Source organism: Ammospiza caudacuta, chromosome 1 (assembly GCF_027887145.1).
Source record: "Ammospiza caudacuta isolate bAmmCau1 chromosome 1, bAmmCau1.pri, whole genome shotgun sequence".
NCBI classification, from domain to species: Eukaryota; Metazoa; Chordata; class Aves; order Passeriformes; family Passerellidae; genus Ammospiza; species Ammospiza caudacuta.
The window spans coordinates 30,925,204-30,945,656 of NC_080593.1; the positions used below are offsets into that span (position 1 = coordinate 30,925,204).

At 39.7% G+C, this 20,453-nt stretch overlaps 1 protein-coding gene across 1 annotated transcript in view; it reads left to right on the forward strand.

Annotated features, from left to right (window-relative positions):
• The first annotated feature begins 3,118 nt into the window (after positions 1 to 3,118).
• The window catches only part of HDAC9 (histone deacetylase 9), a 274,618-nt gene continuing 257,283 nt past the window's right edge, over positions 3,119 to 20,453 (forward strand). The window contains exons 1-2 of the mRNA XM_058801306.1: positions 3,119 to 3,299; positions 3,430 to 3,492. Coding sequence (XP_058657289.1) covers positions 3,471 to 3,492 — 22 coding nt within the window. The 5' untranslated portion in view covers positions 3,119 to 3,299; positions 3,430 to 3,470. The remainder of the gene's footprint in view (positions 3,300 to 3,429; positions 3,493 to 20,453) is intronic.

Here is a 20,453-nt window from a genome sequence, read left to right on the forward strand (position 1 = left end):
AAAACAGAAAAAATCCCCTCATGTTCCTGTATGAAAATGTCACCTTATAACATCCATAGCTTTAAAAATAAAAACCAGATTTTCTTCAGGCATGAACCCTTTATCCTTCCCCTGTGGGACTCTTAAGGAGCTCTTTAAATTCACCTGATTGCGCAGTAAAAGTCTGGGCTGACTCAGCAAAGTGTTTAACTATGTGCTTAAATTCTATTGCAATCAATAGAATTTGAGCATGTGATTAAATATTATGTTGAAAAGAAATGGATTTACACATGTGTTTTAAACCAAAGCATGAACCAAAGTAGGCTTATACTATGTCAAAGCAAGTCGGAAGAATTCAGGTTGTAAAAACCCTACCTTTGTGGTGACTGATTTCATAAGTAAAATATTTTTATATAGTTTTTATGTATCATCTAAAATGTATGGCATCATGCTGTAGTTATTATGGTCTGTGAATTAGTGAACATAAGACAGTTTATGTGTCTGTCAGTTTAAAATATGTACGTCGGAATTAAGAACACTTGAAGCTAAATATCTAAGTGTACATTTTCTGCTCTTGAATATAGTTTGCTTTTAGTTTGTTACTGCAGCATTTTAAGTCATTTAGAGCTGTGAACACTATCTTTCAAAATGCAGCTGCATATATAAGAAGTTATAAAAACATATGGGTACCTAATACCAGATCCCACACTCCACAGTTTTCCATGTTCTGACCTGTTTTTAACTTATTCCTCCCGTGTTTCCCTGTAATATGAAACTTGATTATTTTGAGGCGCTGAATCACCAAACAGCGTCATGTTCTGTTTGGCTGAAGGGCATAAGCAATTCCACTTTTTCTATTTACTTCTGTCTATAAAAAGCTTTTTCTGCATTAGAGGAGATTTCTGTTTCTGCCGGTGATGCTTCTTGCACTGTATTAAACTGCTCTGTGCTCTGGAAAGGCCACATATTTCCCACAAAACATTTGAGTATTTTTATTTTCCAGAGAAAATGTTTATGATATCAAATTGTCAGCAATTCATGATGCAATGGTATGTGTTGTGCTCATCTGAAATCTTGCACTGTAACACCCTACCTGTCACTGTGCTGTCAGTGCCCCTGCCCCTGCTCATGGCCCTTTGCAGAGCTGGGTGCAATGCCATCTGCAGGGCTTCACTGCTTCCTCAGTAGGGAGAGAGATGCCAAGGAGAGCAGGGTAGCAAGAAGTGATAGCTACTGACTTGAGGATCCTGCAGGGAAAACCTCAGAGACCCCAGCCAGCTGCTGCGGTCTCTCCCTGTCCAGGGGGCAGGCCTTCACTCTCACCAGGACCAGGTGATTTGGCACATTGAAGAAGAAAAGGTTTGGGATGATGGGAAGACTTGAGCCGCAGACTTCCTAGGTGCCATCAAGTAGCCAAACTTCATAGGAGTGCCCCAGTACTTTGTTATTGGGAATCTTTTCTTTGGTAACACAATGGTGAGAAGTATATTAAAAAATATACTGCCCTTAGCTATGATCTGTCATGTAAGCATACAGAAGATTCTTCACCAAAAGGCAGAAGAGGGCCCCAAATACTGGGCAAATTCTTGCGTCTTTAGGAGTAAAATATTATATTGATAGTTGAGAATTCTGTGGATTTCTAGAAAGCTCCAACATGGCTTCTGTGTTGGCTTCTTGATTTATGGTGAGGAATTACATCCCAGTGGCCACTGTTGCTCCCGTGGAGCAGGAATGTGGAGCAGACTTATAATTTTGGTATGAGAGTAGTCAAGCTGCTTTATAATATAGATAGCAACAGGCTTTGGTCACCTGTATAAAAGTGCAGTAAGGCAGAGTAGGGCTCTGAGAAGTAAAGTACTGTCTGTAACACTGAAATGAAAGTTATCTGTGTGTAGGTATATTAATGATCAAATGAGGTGCAACTTTTGAAACACCAGTATGAAAAACGGGCTTCACATGTGCGAAACTTGTCAAACCACAGAGGAGCACGGTGCTGTTGTCTGATAAGCTGTCAAAAGCTGCTCTTCTGAAACCACATCATCTTGGAGAACTGAAAAAGACGCTGTGTAAATTGCCTAATGCTTCTAAAAATAAGTGTGAACTACTCAGCCTCTCTCCAAATTTTAGCAAGTCAACCAAACAGTGCATAGTCCGTAAGCGTGTCTAACACGCCGTGCCACAATCGGTGACTTACTATAAGCATTATATGAAGCATGCTAAATACGGAAAGGCCGCTTATAGCTGCACGCACAAACCCGGTCCGCATTGGCATGTGCCCCCGCCTGCTGCTCCCCCCGGCCCGCGGAGCTGCAGAAATCTCCTCTCTCCTCTCTCCTCTCTCTCCGGGTCCTGCCGGGCGCTGGCGGCCGCCGGGCTCCTTCCCCTGCCAAAGCCAACTGTGGCGTAGCCAGAGAAACGGGCAGCAAAAATAGAACAGCAGGATGGCTGCGCGTGGGCGAGGCAGAAACCACATCGCCAGCAAAACCTCCCTGCGTTATTTTAGGACCGATACGGGCAGAGGCCGTGGCGTTTTGCTCTCTGTGCACAAAACACTCCGCGGGGGAGGGCGAGGAGGGAGAGGGGCGCAAGTCCCGGGCGGGGACCGTCCCTGTCCCCACTGCTGCCTCCTCCCTGGCGTGTCCCCAGTGGCACTGGGCAGGGGGAAGGGGTTAATTGAGCCCGAGGCCGGGCGGCGCGCAGAGGACGGGCGGCAGTTTGAAAGACGGAGACTGGACAGCTGTGTTTGCTGTGGTATTTTTAAACGCATTAATGCAGGCTCCAATCACCCGGCCATGCTTGACCTATTTTTGGCTCAGGCCGGCCATTGTTCTATTTCTGCCGCCGCTGGGCCACGAGGGTGTCAATTCAAATGCAAATGAGTTGTCGCTGCTGCTCCCGCCAACTTCGCCAGCCGCCTGGCCGAGGGACGGCCGGCCGGCAGCGAGAGGGGCGCGGGCACGGCAGCGCGGGGCTGGGCTGGGGTCAGCTCGGTTAAACCCTCCGCGGCTCCCCGTGCCTGGAAAGGTGGCTTATTCCGTTTGATAGTTTGTTAGAGGCAGTTCCCCCCCTCCCCGCCCTGCCAAGAAGCCCAAAGCGCAGAGATATTTCTTCATTTCTTCCTCCACCTGCCGCTGGCTGCCCGAACGCAACTGCTCCAAGTCGGCAGCGCTCAGCCCCCCGCACGCTCACGGCTCCCTGCCTGCGGGCGGGGGCTGCCGACGGCGGGTCTGGGCTTCTCCTTCTCCTCATAGATACTTGTGCAAATGCTTAAACACTGCTAATTGCCGAAGCATATTATCTTACGACCCTCGCTGAAGGAGGTAGGACCGCAGAGGGTCGTGCCCGACGCCTATGTGCAAGTGCAGTGATGAGTCTCTTGTGTAGCTGAAGTGCAGACCAGTTGGAATATGCTGCAGACAATTTACGAGAGTGAATCGTGTTTTTCCTCAGATGGGGTTTCTGGACGTGAACAGCTCTTGGCTCAGCAAAGAATGCACAGTATGATCAGCTCAGGTAAGAGACAGCTCCGTGCCTTAGACTTGAGTGGCTGACCGGGGACATACAGCCTGGCATGACAAGTAAACACCCTTCCTTTCAAGAAGTGACTTAATTTTTGTGGGCTTTATCCAAGTTGTTGTTATATAATTCTGGAAGTATTTCAGATTGCAGCTGCTGCTGCTTTTGCGAGGAGTTTGTCTCCTTTGGTGTGCTGCTTTCCAGACGCAGCAACATGCTCGCAACTGGAGTCGAGTTTGGGTTTCCTTGTTTGTTTTGTTGCGTGATTGCAAAATGGGGCTCATGGTAGAGGCTTGTTCACAGGGAGAGGCTTCCCGGACAGACCTTGTCAGGAGGCTGCATTTAGAGCCCCTCATAAGCAATTCTAGTCGTATATCTGTTGTAAACAGGATTCGCTCTTTCTGTGAGCTTCCTTTTCTCTAGTTTGCATATGAAGGGGGCTTTATACCAATACCTTTCTCTTTGCATTACAGTGCTACTGCAAAATGTCTTTAAACTGCATGGTTTATTTTGTTCCTTTAAAAATATTTGTGAACCTGGCAATGCTAGTTTCAGGTAAGAGCTCACTGAGATGTAAATTGGATGTGTTTTTTCATGAAGGTATTTCAAAGCTGCTCAGAAAGAACACTGCATGTTTCCTCATGTGTGTTTCCTCACAGCTACCCCTCTGTTTCTAGTTTCCTTCCTAGCTGTGTTTGAGACCTGCTACTGAGGATAAATTAACTTGGAAGAATCATTGCCATTCAATTTAGATGGGCTAAAAATGTCAACATTTCAGGTTGTCTACCCTTGCCTATTCTCTCCTAAAGTTAATTCCAGTACAGTTTTCATTGGGATGAAACTTTTTTCTGTTAAGACACAGTGTTTTCTGGTTTATATCTATTTCAGCCTAGGTTTCTTACTTTGTTTTTCAGGAAGTGTTAGTTTTATAGAAGATCCATATGTGGAATACAGGATTAATTATTTGCATTTATTTTAATCTTAGTTGTGCCCCCTTTACTTCTTTTTCTTTTTCCTTTTTCTTTTTCTTTTTCTTTTTCTTTTTCTTTTTCTTTTTCTTTTTCTTTTTCTTTTTCTTTTTCTTTTTCTTTTTCTTTTTTCCCAAAACTTGAATGACCTCAGTTTCTAAAGATAATTATATGTGTGGACCATACCTCTCTTCACATATTACCTCTTTCAGTACACCTGTTGAGCCTATGTCTGGTTTTTTTTAAACTGTTTATTTTCCTGCTTTGTAGAATAAGAGCTAAAAGTTTTACTAGTGTTCCGTTCTTACATACTATTTTAGGTTGTTGATCACCAATTTCAGCTCTTTTGTCAGGGACACAAATCACGTGAAGGCACATTTAAAATTATGAACAGCAAAGCTCTAGCAAAGACTGTGGGTAAGAGCAAAAGCTTTCCTGGAAGTGTTACAGTTCTTCTGTAAAGCCATCTACAGTGTCAACCTCTTGTTCAAGAATTGTTGCTTTGCTTCATTGCATTTCCTCAGTTTTCCTAAACAGCTCAACAGGTGTCCAGTGCTTTTAAATTGGTTAGAGGTAAGGCTGACTGTGTCCTCTCCCTACTGTTCTGCTTTTTTTTTGTTGTTGCTGTTGGTTTTTTTTTAGTACTAAGTCAAGTTGAAATAAATGGTTCACAAGTGAAAAATTGGGGAGTTTATCTCCCTATGCTACCCTTTAACTGCCAACTAATAGCAATTTTTCCATTTGAAACTCAAGAAAATAAGGTGATTTTCTGTAAGTTTATAGCTCTGCTTGTCTTCATTGGAAATAAGAATATCATATAACTGTTGATTTGTATCTGATAGTACATTAGGTAAGTCCATATAATATACACAGTTTCCCCTGTAGTGCCAAATGGAGTAAGGGGGGGGGGGTTTAGACTAAAAACAATCCCTACAAAATCTTATTTAATAACATTATGCAGATAAAAGATGTGTAAGTATATATATATTCTGTGGAACATAAAGTATTCCTCTGTGTTTCAGTTGGCCTTTAAAATATGCAACTAGATGACAAGTAATTGACATTATACATAGTCTGCAGTTTCAGTTCATGTCACATGAAACCTCAAAGCCTGGTGCTGCTCTTGGTTACCTCCATCTCCCGCACGTTCAGCGTCTTGCAGGATCAGTTCTGGTAACTTTTCATTCTTTCCATTTATGATGCATGTAGGGAAGAAAGAAATAGCTAGGGTGTGACAGTATGCCCTAGCATTTGGAGAAGCCAGAAACAGTCATTTGAATTTTCCTTTTCACAATGCCCTTAACTTTAAAGTTATCTTCACTTAAATGCACGTGATTTATACTAAGGTTAAAAAGTAGCATGTAGTGAAGAAAATAACAGATCCATAAAAGTTTGTGCTTTGCACCCTTCATGTGCTTGCTCCAGAGACTTCAAGAATAACTTAAAACAGACAAGAACAGTCAGATTTTTAGGTTTGCTGGTATGCAGATACAATGCACATATATTATGCAACTGATTTTAAGCTGGGCTGGAGAGATCCCCCAAAGAGGACAAGTTCACTGGTCAATGTATTGGATTTGCAAAACAAAATGTCTAAGAAATTTCTGACAAGAGCAGGCATAGGAAATACTTTAACATGAGAATCAGTTCTGCTGGTATTCCCTCAATTACTGCCTTGCCTGTCTGTCTCCATCCTTGCTTGTAAGTCATACTATGAATGAGATGATCTGGATAGGTACCAATCAAAAGTCTAATTATGAATGGAGCAATCTAGATCGGCACTGACTAAGAAGCTGTGTAATTTGCAGACACCTACACCTTACTGCAGAGAGCATTTCAGCTGTCTTTACAAGGCAGAACTAAAGTCTTCCATATGGTACTGTTGCTCTAAAATGCAGCAGCAAGTGCTGTGCATCTTTATGTGAGAAAATTATGTTGATGTATTCTTATTTGGTACCATAGTTATTTTAACTTCACATTTACAAAATAAATCTGGGGTCTAAAGCCTCTTATTTACCTGGAATTATTTATCTATTCTGTCCCTTTTACTTTACACAAAAAAGACTCAATTTCCATGTGTGTGCAATGCCACAGTGGATCCTAACATTCAGCCTCTGGCTCATGACCTCTGATCTTTTCACAGTACAAGTAATAAACAGAAAGTTCTTGCAAAAAAGCATTTGGTGCAACGCAGTCCATGGGAAAAACACTCATTAAAATGTGGTTTATAATAACCAATGCAGGACTATATTTCTTAAATAGATGGTACTTATGTGAAGGAGAAGGAAGGACCTACCCAATCCTGGTATCTGTTGATGTGGGACTTCAGGAAGTCCTGCCAGCTTTTGGTGATTTAATAGACAATAGTGGTTTTTCAGAGGGTAAGGTTGTTAAGTCCTCCCCATTGGCCATATCTTGATGTACAGCCTTGCAGTACCCTGCCTGAATTCCACCTTGGTTTTTATTGGATGAGACATCCTCTGCTTCCTGCCCAAAGCTGTTCCGCTGAAAAATCAGAGTTCAAGGAGATAGTGAGCTTAAAGCTTGGCTTGTCAATGGGTTGACAGGTGACCTGAGCAAGTTACACAATCCTGCTTATGTCAGCTAATCCTTCTGTGAAACACAGTAAATGATACCTGTCAGGACCAGGAATCGATAGAGCAAAACTGTTCTAGAGGGGATGTAATGGTTCAGAATGATTAATTTGATTGGCTTCACCTACCTACAGGCTTGTAAAATACCTTCAATTTCACAGGTGTCGCAAGTGGATGTAGTGAATGTTTATTCTCTGCACCAGTCAGGAAATGCAAACTGTGTCACTTGAATATAAATGACAGAATTACTGCTGCATGCATCGTGCCGTACGTGGGTTGGCAGGAGCTCATGAGCAATCTTCCCTCAGTAAACCCCAGTGTGCACAGTTTGTCCTGTATGTTGTCTCTGTCATGTGTCTGCATGACCTTGTATACATGGGGTTTGCTTTACACATGCATTTATATTGCCTTCAGGGAAAGTTCTTTGATATTTGCCCTCCCATATTTTTCTTCTTTTTTTTTCCTGAACAAAACCTTTACTTGCTCACCTTTTCCTGTGGATAACCTGCAGAAAGCAAGTTCATTTAAAGTTTTGCTCTGATACTCATTAAAAACTTGACATATTTGTGTATCTCAATCAGGTACCATAAACTTCTTACAGATACCAAATGTTTCATTGATGGTGTTTCAGGCACTAACATTTCGGAGAGAGCAGAAAGAATGAGAATAGATGTGCTGAGTTTTGGGGTTCTCTTCAGAGTAATGAAAAAAATTGAGTGTGGAAATTCAGTATAGGGAAGTTCTGGATAACAACCAGCGTGGCTTTTTCCATGCCTTTTGTAAAGGCAAGGTATAAGGTAACCTGGTTCTTCATAGTAATAGCAGAAGTGTTTTTATTAATTTTTAGGGAAGTGTAAGGCCTTAACCATATACAGTTAATAAAAAGAGAAGAAACAAGCAACATAGACCTGCAGGTTATATGTAGTTACAGTCTCACTGATTTTGAGTAAAGGCTTTGCCCTGCAATGTATGCTGGGAAAAACATTGGTTGTGAATTCAGTTGAACAAAAACATGGGAAAATGGAAGTAAGCTGCTTTTTCTGTTTTGCGTTTGAGACGACATTGAAGACAGACCGATGTTTCCAATTTCATGTGTCTAATGCTGTAAGAACTAATGCTATAACATTGCCTTTTCCTACTTTTGTTTTTGGTTTGTTTTTTTTTTTTTTTTATTCCAGTTGTAGCTTCTGATGCTATGTGGTTAGCTGATGGTCTTGCTTTATATTAGGAGGTATATTTATAGGTTGTGAAAAAAGCCTGAAATTCAAAGTACAAGACTGACAAGAATAGCAAGTTAGAAAAGCTGGAAAGTAAATAAAAAACTATGCAAAAGATTACTTCAAACCCCCTTTCAGTGCTTTTTTGAGACCATTAAACACTGCATTTAGTACAGGTGCTCTCTGGTACTGGTGCTAGGACACTAGCTCCCCTCTCTTCAGCGTGTTGAACTGAATCTCTTTATTGGAAAACAGCTTTTTACTTCAGTCCTTTATTGCTTTAGCTGTTTGGCTTTATAACATGTATTGGTTTGCACTGCACTCAAACACACAGCCCCAGCCAGTCTTCCCTTCTACAAAACGATGAGCAGAATACATTTAGTTCATTAGGGTTGCACTCGATATGTGGAACGCTTGTAATTCTTCTACTGCCAGACCCATGTTTCTGTGCTGAATGCCCAGCCCCTCTCTTCTGCACTGTCTTTGCAGAGAAACCAAAAGCTGGGAGACAGCAGAATAGACAGTCTGCAAAATATGCACATTCGTTTCAGGTTTTGGTGTAGATGATGGGGGAGATTTCAGATGTTGATGCATTTTAACCTTTCCCAACTACTGGTGGGGGGTAGAGAGATGGGTAAGAATGCTGGGTAAGAAATACCATAGAGAAACCAGTCGGCAGATATTATTGTTAAACACATGAAAATCTAAAATGCCCTGTTCTGTGGTTCTCTTTAACAGGCTGACTCCTCTGGGTCAGTTATTCTTAGCCTAGTTATTTTCATCTTATGGCATTACAGGTCTAAGATTAGCCTGTTAGGCGTTATCATGCCATCTGAGTTACCTCCTAATATAACTGTACACCGGAATGATTATTTATAGACAGAGCATTCTGTCATTTTTGCTTTATTTCTGGTAGTTTAAATAAAGAAGAGCAACATTCAAGAAAAACCACAGATTCCTTCCTGCTGCCAAAACAACATGATAACTGCCTGCTGAGGGGCAGGGATATTGTTTAAAATGTGTGCTCGCAGCAGATGCAAACATCTTACCTCTCCTACAACAAAATACCTCAGGGTACCACTGCTTCTATCTGTTGTGGAGGAGGGAGAGGGGTGCCAGATTGATGCACCAAATGACAGAGCTGAGACAAGCTTGTGGCTGCTGATGAGAACAAGGATAACCAGGTGCTATTTTTAGAGGTCGGCTCTGTCAAGCTCCATGTTCAGTGTGAACATGTCACATATGCACAAAGCTCCTCCAAAATGGACCCATCTAGTTTTGTTACATAAAAGTGATATCTGCTGTACAAGTAGCCTTCTATGTGATTTTCACAGGGCATTACAGGAAGCTTCAGCAATTTGACAGATTTTATTCAAGTGTTCTTCACGATTGCTACACACACATTTCTTCTCAGTAGAAAAACTTTAAACCTAAAGCAGAGTTGTTGTTCAAGAACACAGTGAGGCTTGTTCTCTCCTAAGGAAGTTGGCTGAGATTTTTATGTTTGTGTGTGTAAAACTAGGAGGAAGCTTTTAGCTTTTAGTGGCAGTTTAGTAAAGAGCAGCAAAAATAGGAAAGTAGCAAATCTTCAGCTGGGTGTCAGAGCAGTCTCTGCTGCAGTTCTTGCTCAGGAAGCAGGCAGCTGACAAAAAAGGGAAATATTAAAGGATTATAATTATCTAATGAATTCCTTCTCTTTTAGCTTTCTGCTCTAAATAAATGGCATGTTTCTGTCTTCGTGCAGATTTTGTGTGTAATCAGGGGGCACCTGATTTGTTCTACTTTAAAATGTTACTGGTGGAAAAAGGCTTGCAAAATCGGTGGAAGCCTCTGCATGGTTGAACCAGTGCTGCTTTAACTCCCATTGTATAATAAGCAGCTCATTTTCTTTTTGTCAGCCTGGCAGTTCTCTGCATGACTGTAAAGGTACTTTGGCATTTAGTATAATCTGAGCATAGCCAACACATCTGTTTTATTTGTTCGATGTCTCATGGTTGTAAACTCCTTCCAGCTTGTGGAGTATACAAACATGATGAGCTCCAGGAATTCAGGCCTTCTGCAGATGAATGTGCTAAAAATGCAGGTTGCTTTATTTTAATGATAACATGTTCTTCCTAGTAATAAGACTGAATATCATCAAAGGGAGACAAGAGAAGTAACGGAATGAATTCTTTGAAAATGTCAAATATATAAATCATGTTTTTACAATCAAAGACTGTTGTTCCTCTTTCATGAGCCCTGTGGTCAAAGGTATGCATGCCACAGGGAGGAACCACAGTTATTCGATTTCAGTGAAGTCTGGAATGGAATAATGAGCAGGCTTAATGTTAATTTAATAATTTCCCCCAATTGTTTCTGTTCTTAATCCAAGTTTCCTTTTTCTTTCTTGGTGCCCAAGGCCCCCTCCTTGTTGGTGTTGTGCAGCAACAGTATGAGAGAAAGCAGGGAAAACAGACTGTTAGTGCTTAATCTCACAAAACTCTTTATGGAGTTTTGTACTCATTTAGTAAAATCTTAGTGTTGGCCTTTTTATTTACCTGCTCATAACTCCAGTTTTTGCAGAGACAGTAAGTTCTTACTTCTCTACATCCACTTGCTTAATCTCTAGATAAATATCCTGGTTGAAAATGTGTATTTTTCCTAAGCCTTGTCAAGTCTTTTTTTTACAGACAGAAAAATGGAAAACTCCTGAACTCTTCAAATTTTTTATATTCTGATTTGAATTTGACCTTGAAGTTCTGAAGTGCTTAAAAGAATATGTGTTGCAATATAACAAAGAATCATAAAATAAAATACCTAGATGAGGCACAGAATGGTATTAGAAATAACAAAAGGAAAATCATCAGTATTCATAATTTTAGTCTCTTCATATTAGCATATACTTATTTCATGTAGGCACATAATGTTAAAGGACTATATAGAAATTTCTAGGATGCTTCAGAAGGCGCATCCTAAAAATCCTTGCACAGCAGCTGCTGAAATCCAGTGAGACCTAAATTCAGGAGAGCATTTTACCTTGATCTGGTGGCTCTCCAGCCTGTGTCGTGTGTATGCTCAAAACGGCTCCAGACTCCAAAGAAACATCCACTCCTTCCCATGCACACATCTGAAAGTTTGTGTGCTTTTGTTTGCTGTCACTGTTTTTTCCTATAGGATCTATTTCAGAAGAGGAAGAAAACTTTATTGTTCCTATTAAGCATTGTCAGTAGTTATCACAGTAATAATTCCATATGAATTATTCCTATTCCATAGGAATAGGAATAAGTTTTACTTAGGTTTTCTCAAGGAGTATGAAAGAAGGACTGGCGGAAGAGAAAGGTTAGAAGAAATGATGAAGGAATTTTATAAATGGAGTAGTAGGGCAGAAATGAGCTATACAAGCACTTCCTATGTTAAAATGCTGTTGTGAGGGAGGGTGGGAAAGGCTCTGGAGATGTAAGAGAACTATGTGGGAGGTGGAAACCAGGGGATTTTGAAGCACAGTTCTAACTGTCCATGAACACAGGAAAAATATAGTTGGAAACAGTTAAGAAGGAAATCAACTGAGATGAGAGAAGTTTCTGTCAAAGAAATCTCTAATGCCATCATAAAGAATACATGGGAAAGTATGAATATTTTAGAATCAACAACCCAGGTTGTTTTTAAAAACAACCCAGGGCTGTGTTACTCTTGTAATGACACATAAGCTAGTATTCAGGGATTTCTCTTGCCATTGTGACATTCTTTTTCTGTTTTCTTGGTCTGAGAATGAGGTTTGTGAGAAGGAGCAGTATAGGACACAGATTTTGTTGATGCACATACTGCAAATTCTGCTGCATCTCACCATCCTGAACTCCTTTCCTCCAAATGTAGCTCAGTTTTCCTGGAGAACCTGCAGAACAATCTCAGCAGAGCTTTGCCAAAAATTTCCATCCCTGTGTCAGCTGCACCATTCCTGCCCTGCCTTTTCTTCTTGACCTAGTAAGCAATCTTCTGAGCTCTGTGCTGATTTTCTGGTTTGTTTGTTCTTTTTCTTCTTGTGCCAGTGTATACAGGGTGATAATGGAGGCATCTGGAGAACTTACTAAGAGGGGAAATTGCAAATGCCAAAATCCAAAGGACATAGGCGAAGAAGTAAAGGAGTGCTAATGTAGCTGAATTAAGCAATGGTGATGCTGTGAATGATTAAGGATACTAATATTGACACAGCTATTTTGTTTAGAAAATGTATGGTTAGAAATGGAAATATTTAGAAAAAAATTACCCTTGGGCTAAAATTTTTAAACCTTATCTAAGAAAGAATGCTTCTCTCTGGTTACTGGTCATGCATATCTACATATCTACTGGCATGCATTTACAAATATATATATTTATATATTTTTATATATATATATTGCCTTATCACCAGTCTTACTCTGCCTCTCCTCACTAAGGACACTCTGGTATGGCTATATTTAAACCTGTTAAAAATAAAAGTTTTGGGAACTCTGGGTTTAACAAATTAGTTGGGGTAGGCTTGAATGAATGCCTGAGGCAAAGTGGTTTTCCTTCTGCAGGCCTAGTAGCCCACCAGAGGCAGACACACATTCCATAAACCTCCTCATCTGAGTCTGCTGTTCTTCATCTGCAGGCACCCAAAGGTGTGCAGCAGAACATGTTTGTTCCCAAGACCTCAGAAATTTATTCATAATGACTTTGTTATTTGTCTTTGTTATTTCTTCTAGGGAATACTATTACGGGTCTGTCCTGGTAGTGCTTAGGAGATCTAGGTGCATGGCTGGTTTTAAAATGTTAGCACCCAAATAGTCTTTAGTGTTGTCCTGCAGACTCAGAAAGACATGAGTGTAGAAATTTGGACTCTTCCTTTCTTCTGGGCCCTCATTCTTCTGCTGGAAGGTCACATCACTTGTGCCAGCATGGGTATTCATGTGTCCATTGGGGCTGGTGGAATGAAGAGCTAATCTTGGTTAAAAACATGATAGGGGCCATGCCCCCCATACCACTACAGTGGGTGCTGCAGTGTGGGGAAGGAAGGCATCATCCTTGGGGTCAGAGGGGCCACGAGTGGGGAAGGGAGGCACAAACATTCCTCTCAGCTTTAGCTGTGGCGTACAGTGGCCTCAAAGTATATTTAACCTGCTGCCTGGGAAATCTTCTGGAGATTTCACCTTGGTTTTCTCAGCATTTTGCAGGACAGAGCCTAAAATTTCACACTTAATTAACACGTTGTTAAACTCCAGTGAACTACATAGCACTTTACCATTAAGTATAATTTCTGCTAATTTTGTCCCTGTGAAGCTGTCAATAACTTGTCTTTCATCATCCACAGGGTACATTTTATCTGTTGAAGTGAAAGGAAAATACCCTAAAAATGTACATTGTTTTGCATTAAGTAGAGTATTTTATCTCTGTTTACCTTAGCAACCTCCACCAAAACTGAATATACTGGAACCAGTGCAGTGTCTGTTCCAGGAAGACCTTCATTGCTCTTGCACTCAATTTCTGGTCCATTTTTTATTTGTAAAGAAAATGTTTTGCCAAACATTCTCCCACTGGAGTCCTTCCTGTCTTCTAGTTTTGTAACTTAAGTGTGCTTTTGTATGTCCTTAGATTCCCTAGACAATCTGAAAATCAGTAGAATTCAAGTTGTGGGAGAAAAACTTTTCCTTTGCCTGATGCTGTTTCCTGGTTGCTACTTAGGTACTGTTATCGAATACTTCCCAATGTAAACCGAAACCACAAAATAACTGACTGACAGGCTGACATGTTAGCAAACACAGATCAAAGGACCATATAATTTTCCCAGTTGTTGCTATAAATTTCTTACTGAGTGCAGTTTCTAGTTGAAGGCACAGTTTGAGTCTCATGGCTGGCACAAGGCTGTACAGACATTTTTTGGATCAGAACCCTTCAAAACGACTGAGCTCTCCACAGTAACAGCCAGAGTAGAAGATGCCAGATCTGAAAGGAGAGAAATTGTTCACTGCTGTTGCTTTGCTGTGAAAGTCTGTACATCTGAGCTGGTGACAGTCACATACTGTGCCCCCAGTGGGGGGAACTAGAAGCATTAGTTAGTGACAGTCTTGTAGGAAATAACGTGTTGTGTCCAGCTCTCAGGAGGTGGTGCTTGACTAATTGTCCAAACCCTCAGTAGAGAGAAGAAAATTCATCTTTCTCCTTAGATAACATGGTCAGATGCTTAAACTTCATGATCCTGAATGCAATTAAAAAGTCTACCTGAAAGACAGTAGTTACTTTCTGCAGGAAGAAGGCTGTACACATTAATCTTACATTTCTGCACTAAATCTGCTTTGTTTTTATGTAACCCTTACTTGCACTCCCCTAGAAGGCCCATAGTTATGCAAATAATTCTCATTTCTAATATGGTTTTCCTCTTCCAGTATAGATGGATGGATGTTTAGGTGGATATAAATAGTATCTGTTCCATGCAGAAAAAGCATAGTAGCGCAAATGAAAATCAGATTCTTTCTACTTATGGAAGTCTTCCCAAGCTCTTAATCATCTTAAATCCAATTAGTGTTTTCCTGTTTCTGGCATGGCTTCCTTTGAGATGGGATAACAGAACTGGAATAATCCCAGTGGCAAAGCCTCATTGATGAATATGGAAACTTACTTTTATCCTGCTTTCAGCACTTTTAAGTTTTGGATCTTGCTGTACATTGACCACATGTTGTCACTGAGCTGTCTGCAATGACAGCCATCTGTTTTTAAGGTTATATTAAGGTTAATGAAGCACAGTAAGGTATATTCAGCTCATTCCTCCCAGTTGAAATTACTGTGCAAATGCAAAAAATGAGTGAACTTTTGTATTTTGTTTCCATATCACAAAGCTTTATTAGGACCTCTGGCATTCCTCAGAGCCTTCCATGAAATATCCTGAAGAGATTTGTTTTATCTGTGGTTTTAGTCCAATCAATCTTTTTTCCATTATTCTTCTTTCCAGACCTCTTTTAAAATAGCAATTACTGTTGCCTCACTGCACTATCAACCTTTTCTGAAATTCAAAAAGAATATTTATTTCCCTTCTGCTTTTCATCCTTAAAACCATTTCTGATCAGCTATGGAGTTCCTGTGACTTCCCATAAAGTTAGAGAACAGGGCACAAATTCCAGTGAGACACCTTGTGAAGGAGGTTTTGCAAGTCCAGATAAGTCTGTGCACCAAATCCTTCACTGGTACCAAGTGTCACAGCCCCAGTAAAACCCTTTTCAGTCACCATCTTGTTAACCCTTTGAAAGAATATTTTATGCTTTTGTATTTCAAAGAATGCATGCAATTAGACTTCAAAGCTCATAACTGCATCTTAAAAAATCAGTTTGCATCAAACTTAATTTGTTCCCTAAATGTCTAAGATTAAAACAAATCAAGTTTAAACAGAAATTGGCTCAGTTGTGGCTGTTAATGGGGGATATAATTTCTTGAAGAAAATATGAGGAAAGAATATCTCTTTCCCCTTTTTCTTTTAGAATTACATACATGGCTCGCATTAGGCTAGAATAATTTTTGCTAATAAAAAACATTAGAAATTTTAAATTCAAAATAACTAATTTTAAAAGTATTGGGAGATTAAAGCAATTACAGTAGTTTATGCATTTCAATCATCACTCGTGTGTTCACAATTATAGCAATATAAACAGATCATATTTAAAATGAACAATTTTTTTGTTTCCCCACTTTTATGCAATCGTGTCTGTAGCTGTGGTCCAAAGAGTTTAAAATGAAAAGAAAATATAAAGATTACAAATCTGATATAAATACTAGAGGATAAAACATATGAAAAGGGATTAAGGGAGCTATATTTATAGCCTATAACAGAGAGCTCAAGGGATGTGGGCACTGGCTATAAATAACTTCAAGGTAATAATATAAATGAAGGAAGGGAATTATTTGTTCTCAAAAGATGGTAAAGCATGGAATAGTAGCCTGAAGCAAAGAAAAGAATAGTTTAGATGTTAGAACTTTTTTGTCTCAGTAAGAGCTATGGAGAGCAGAGACTTAAATAACTGAGGTAGGAGGCTGAAGCACAAGCACCAACTGCAGCTTTTTGGCTGCAGATTAAAATTACTCGTAGAGGAGTTGTGTTACAAAATTCACAGGGCTAGACTTAGTGATGCAAGCATTTTTTTCTATTTTCTTACCTGTTACATTTTATAATACCCACATTTCATGGTATGTGTTAATTTCTCATAAACATTCCTGCCAAGATTATTGAGCATCTTTAAACGGATTAAGGGTAAAAAATGTTATTATTCAGTTATAACCTAATTTATTAGTTGAATTTAAAGCTGTATTGTTTTCATCAAAGTAGTGGAGTTACCTGTTGTAATTTGTTCTGGACTGAAGGAAAAAATCCTCTGTCCTCAACAGCCCCTAGATGAGGTGCAGGCTGTTGAGCACTGTAACCTCAGGTTGCTGGGTAGGCAAAACAGCTTCTGTGAATTGTACGTGATGGTGTCAGAACATGGGGCATTTGCTGGGTACTGCTGACCTCACTAGCAGGCAGTGGTTTATGTAGGCTGGGTGCTGGCATGGTCCAAAGTGAGCTCTTGATACAGCCAGGACAGAGTTAAGAAGGAGGAGATGTGGCACAAACCCCAGCATGAATTAGAGTGTTGTAACTATCCCATTGCTTACAGCTGTGGACCTCTCAAAACAATATGGTTCTAGTTTAGGTCATCACTTGGATATGTTTTTCTTGGTTCCTTCTTGATTTCAATGTGTCTGAGGGGCTTCCTAATGCTGGACATTTTACTTTTCAATTTAAAAATTTTGGGTGAGATTATTTCAGTGTAACCCAGCTAAAAGAAATCATATCACACCTGGTCCTTAAGGACAATGCAGGAGACTTAAAAGATTGCAATTCTTTCAAGGTGGTGCCAGATATGCTGGAGAGTATGTAAGTGAGAGAGAGGGAGAAATCAATTGAGTAAAGGAGATAAACTGCACAGGTAAATTTGGACCTCTAAAAATGACATATCACTTTCTTGGTCTAACTTACTGTGGTTTTTTCAGTGCTCAATAGGCTTTTGTATGTCATGAAAACAATACAAAGAACCAAAGTGTTGCATTGTTAAATTAATATGGCAGCTCTTTTTATCTCTGCTTGTCTAGCTTGTAATCCACCGGGCAATAATAGTTTTGAGGGACTTGGAGTTTTAGTTATTATGTGCAATATCCATACAAAATATTGTCTGAGTCAATATTGATCAAGTAATATAGACGTGTTTGGCATGCACAGCTCCAATAAGTGTCTGTATTTTTGCAAGAAGTGGAATATAATGTCTACTCATTCCTGCCCAGGATGTCATACTCAATAGCCTTATACTCTTGCATTGTTAACATTACTAGACATTCCCACTGCTGTTAAATCAGGCAGGGTCTCCTCTTGAATTACAGGCTTTCAAGCACACCTGAGCCTGAGGTTTTTAACTATTATTGGATTGGGTTCAGTGTATAATAGCTCAGAACACATGTCTTGAATTTCTCAGGCATTTAGTCAATATTTAGCTCTTTTCCCTGTCTTTCCTCTGTAACCTCTTAGCTGTTAAGTTTTGCAGCTTTGAAAAATGTCTTAATAAGGTAATTAATAATATTATTTTGTGTGGATAATAGAGATAAAAAATGAAGATCCTGTATGGTAGAGGACAGCATTTGATTTTATACCTACCACCTCTTTTTGTCATCCCCTTTGTGCCACACTCACAGCCATGTTTCCTCTTGGCTAGATGACAGCACTGGAAAAACAACTTCTCACTCAGATGCCAGCCTTTAAAATCTGGTGTGCCTCCCATGCAAGGTGGCTCTGGAAGTACAGTGCTGTTAGGAAGACCTGTGGCCTTCTTGGATTTGAGATATGTTTTTAAGAGAATGCTTGTTGTAGCTCGTGAATCAGTGGTAATCACCTGTCCCCTCTGCAGAGCAGGCACCAGCTACCTCCAGGAGCAATTTGCCTTGTTTCCTATTACTGCGCCTGAGCGGGCGCAGCTGGTGAGAGAGAGACAGTGAATCTTGTTTCTTGAATCAGAAGGCTGAATTTATTAATATATGATATAATACATTATAGTTATACTAGAAAGAATAAGGAGAGAGGTTTGCAGAGCAGCTAGGCTAGCTAGACATAGATAGAAAAGAATCCACAACAAAGCTGTGGCCAAGGACTCAGTCCTCTGGCTTGCACTGGTGATTGGCCCTTAATTATAAACATAAAACATGAACCAATCACCAATCAAAATAGGTGCCCCTGTTGCATTCCCCAGCAGCTGATAATAATTGTTTACCTTGTCTTCGGAGGCCTCTGGCCTCCCGAAGACACAGAAATCCGAAAGAAAGGATTTCTGTGGAGAAATGTCTGCGACAGTTTCCCTCTGTGGCCTTTGGATTGCACATGCCAGTGTCTGAATATTGACAGTTGTGTGGGTACCAATAACTTCACTTAGATGAAACAAATGTGCTTTGGGAAAAACCCAGCTTTCCTGGACTTCTAGGGAACAAGAGATCTGGTTTAATTTATAAAAACTTCAGCACAGAGTTGTATGTTTGCAGTCTGTATAAAATACTGGATTTCTTAGTTTTTCTTTCTTTACATGGCTTGTCATGATCTTTTCCTCTGTCACTTTTGAGTCTGTTTTTTTTTTTCTTGGGGAGGTTGCAGCTCATGTGCCATAAAAGGTTCTTTCATGGTTTTCTCTTCAAGACAACCCATATAGTTGACAGCAGAGCTGTGTGATGTCTCTGCTTGGACTCCCCTGAATTGCATTGCTTTATTCTGTCAGAAAAACTCAGTAGTGTTGGGACATGATGGCAGCTACAGAGTGGTCCTTGTACAAACAAATGTTCTCCCATCATGAAGGAAATAAGGTGAAAGTGTTAATAATCTGTCTGGCTTGGGATTCTTTGGCCTGAAGAATGTCTTATGTGTGTAGGATTTATGTTAGTTATGAGGCCCCTATGCATTAAAATAACTTTGAGGCCTGTTAAAAATTGGAATGGACTAAATTAAATTAAGAAAATCTTACTCTTAATTTCCCAAGATTAAGATGGCACTTGCATGCTTGCTTTGATTTTTCAGATGAAAGAATAAAGAAAGCAATCTGCAGCCCATCAGATTTTCAATGAGTGAAAATGGCACTATGATGAAAAGTCTAGTTATTTGGCATGCATAGTGTCACATTTCAGTATTTAATATTTGTTATGTTTTGAATGCACTGTCCATAAATACTTTAATATATTTTTCTGCCAAGAGGCATCTGTCTTACACTGTAAAGTCCTTCTCACTTTATTTCATCTTCTTGACTGACAGTATCCTAGTTTCCTACTGACTTTTTCAAAGTTAAATAAAATGAAGTCGACTTTTTTCTTAATTTTGATTTCTGTTGTCATTTTCCCATTGTTCTTTCTCCATTCATGCAAAGCTATGAACTTAATCACGAGACCTTTGGAAGCCTTGGATTCTGCCTTATCACAATGAAACGTTTTTTGAGGGGAAAGATCACCAAATGAGAAAAAAAAAAGAAAATAATTTATTATTTGGGACAAAATTGTTTGCATTTTGTCTATGCAGATTGTGGCATTAATTCAAATTACTTGGATAATTTGTCAGAAAATGTGAACAGCTCTCAATTATACTGGTAACAGTCACTTTCTCATAGTGTTCCTTAGGGCATGTTTGTTTGCTTGGTAAAATGTATAGAAAAACTGTCTGTTTAGTAGATGGGTGTCAGTTCATGTCCACTTCGTGTTTTGACTTTTATTTGGCAAAATAATGCAAAAATGTTTATTACTTATTCACTTTGACATGAATAAATATCCGACTTGTCCAAAATCTAAAAATTTGTTGCTGTTCCAAAATTAAGGGTCTTAATTTATATCTGATGCCAGTTGGTAAAGTCTGGAATTAAATTGCCATTTTCTTTCAATTGCTTGTCTTTATATATGGAAAAATATTCAGCAAAAGTTACTCTCTGATTTGAAGTTTCATTTGCTTGTACGTGGGCCAAAAGCAAATGTTACGCATCTGTGAAGGCTTACATACTTTTATGAACTTGAAAAGGGAAGCATGAAATTAAGTATTATTCTTACTTATTATAGAAAGAACAAAATCACATGCTGATGTTCTTCAGTCTTTCAGGAAATATTTTATCTTTAGAATGGAGGCCCCAGGGCTGCCGTGCACAGCTGAG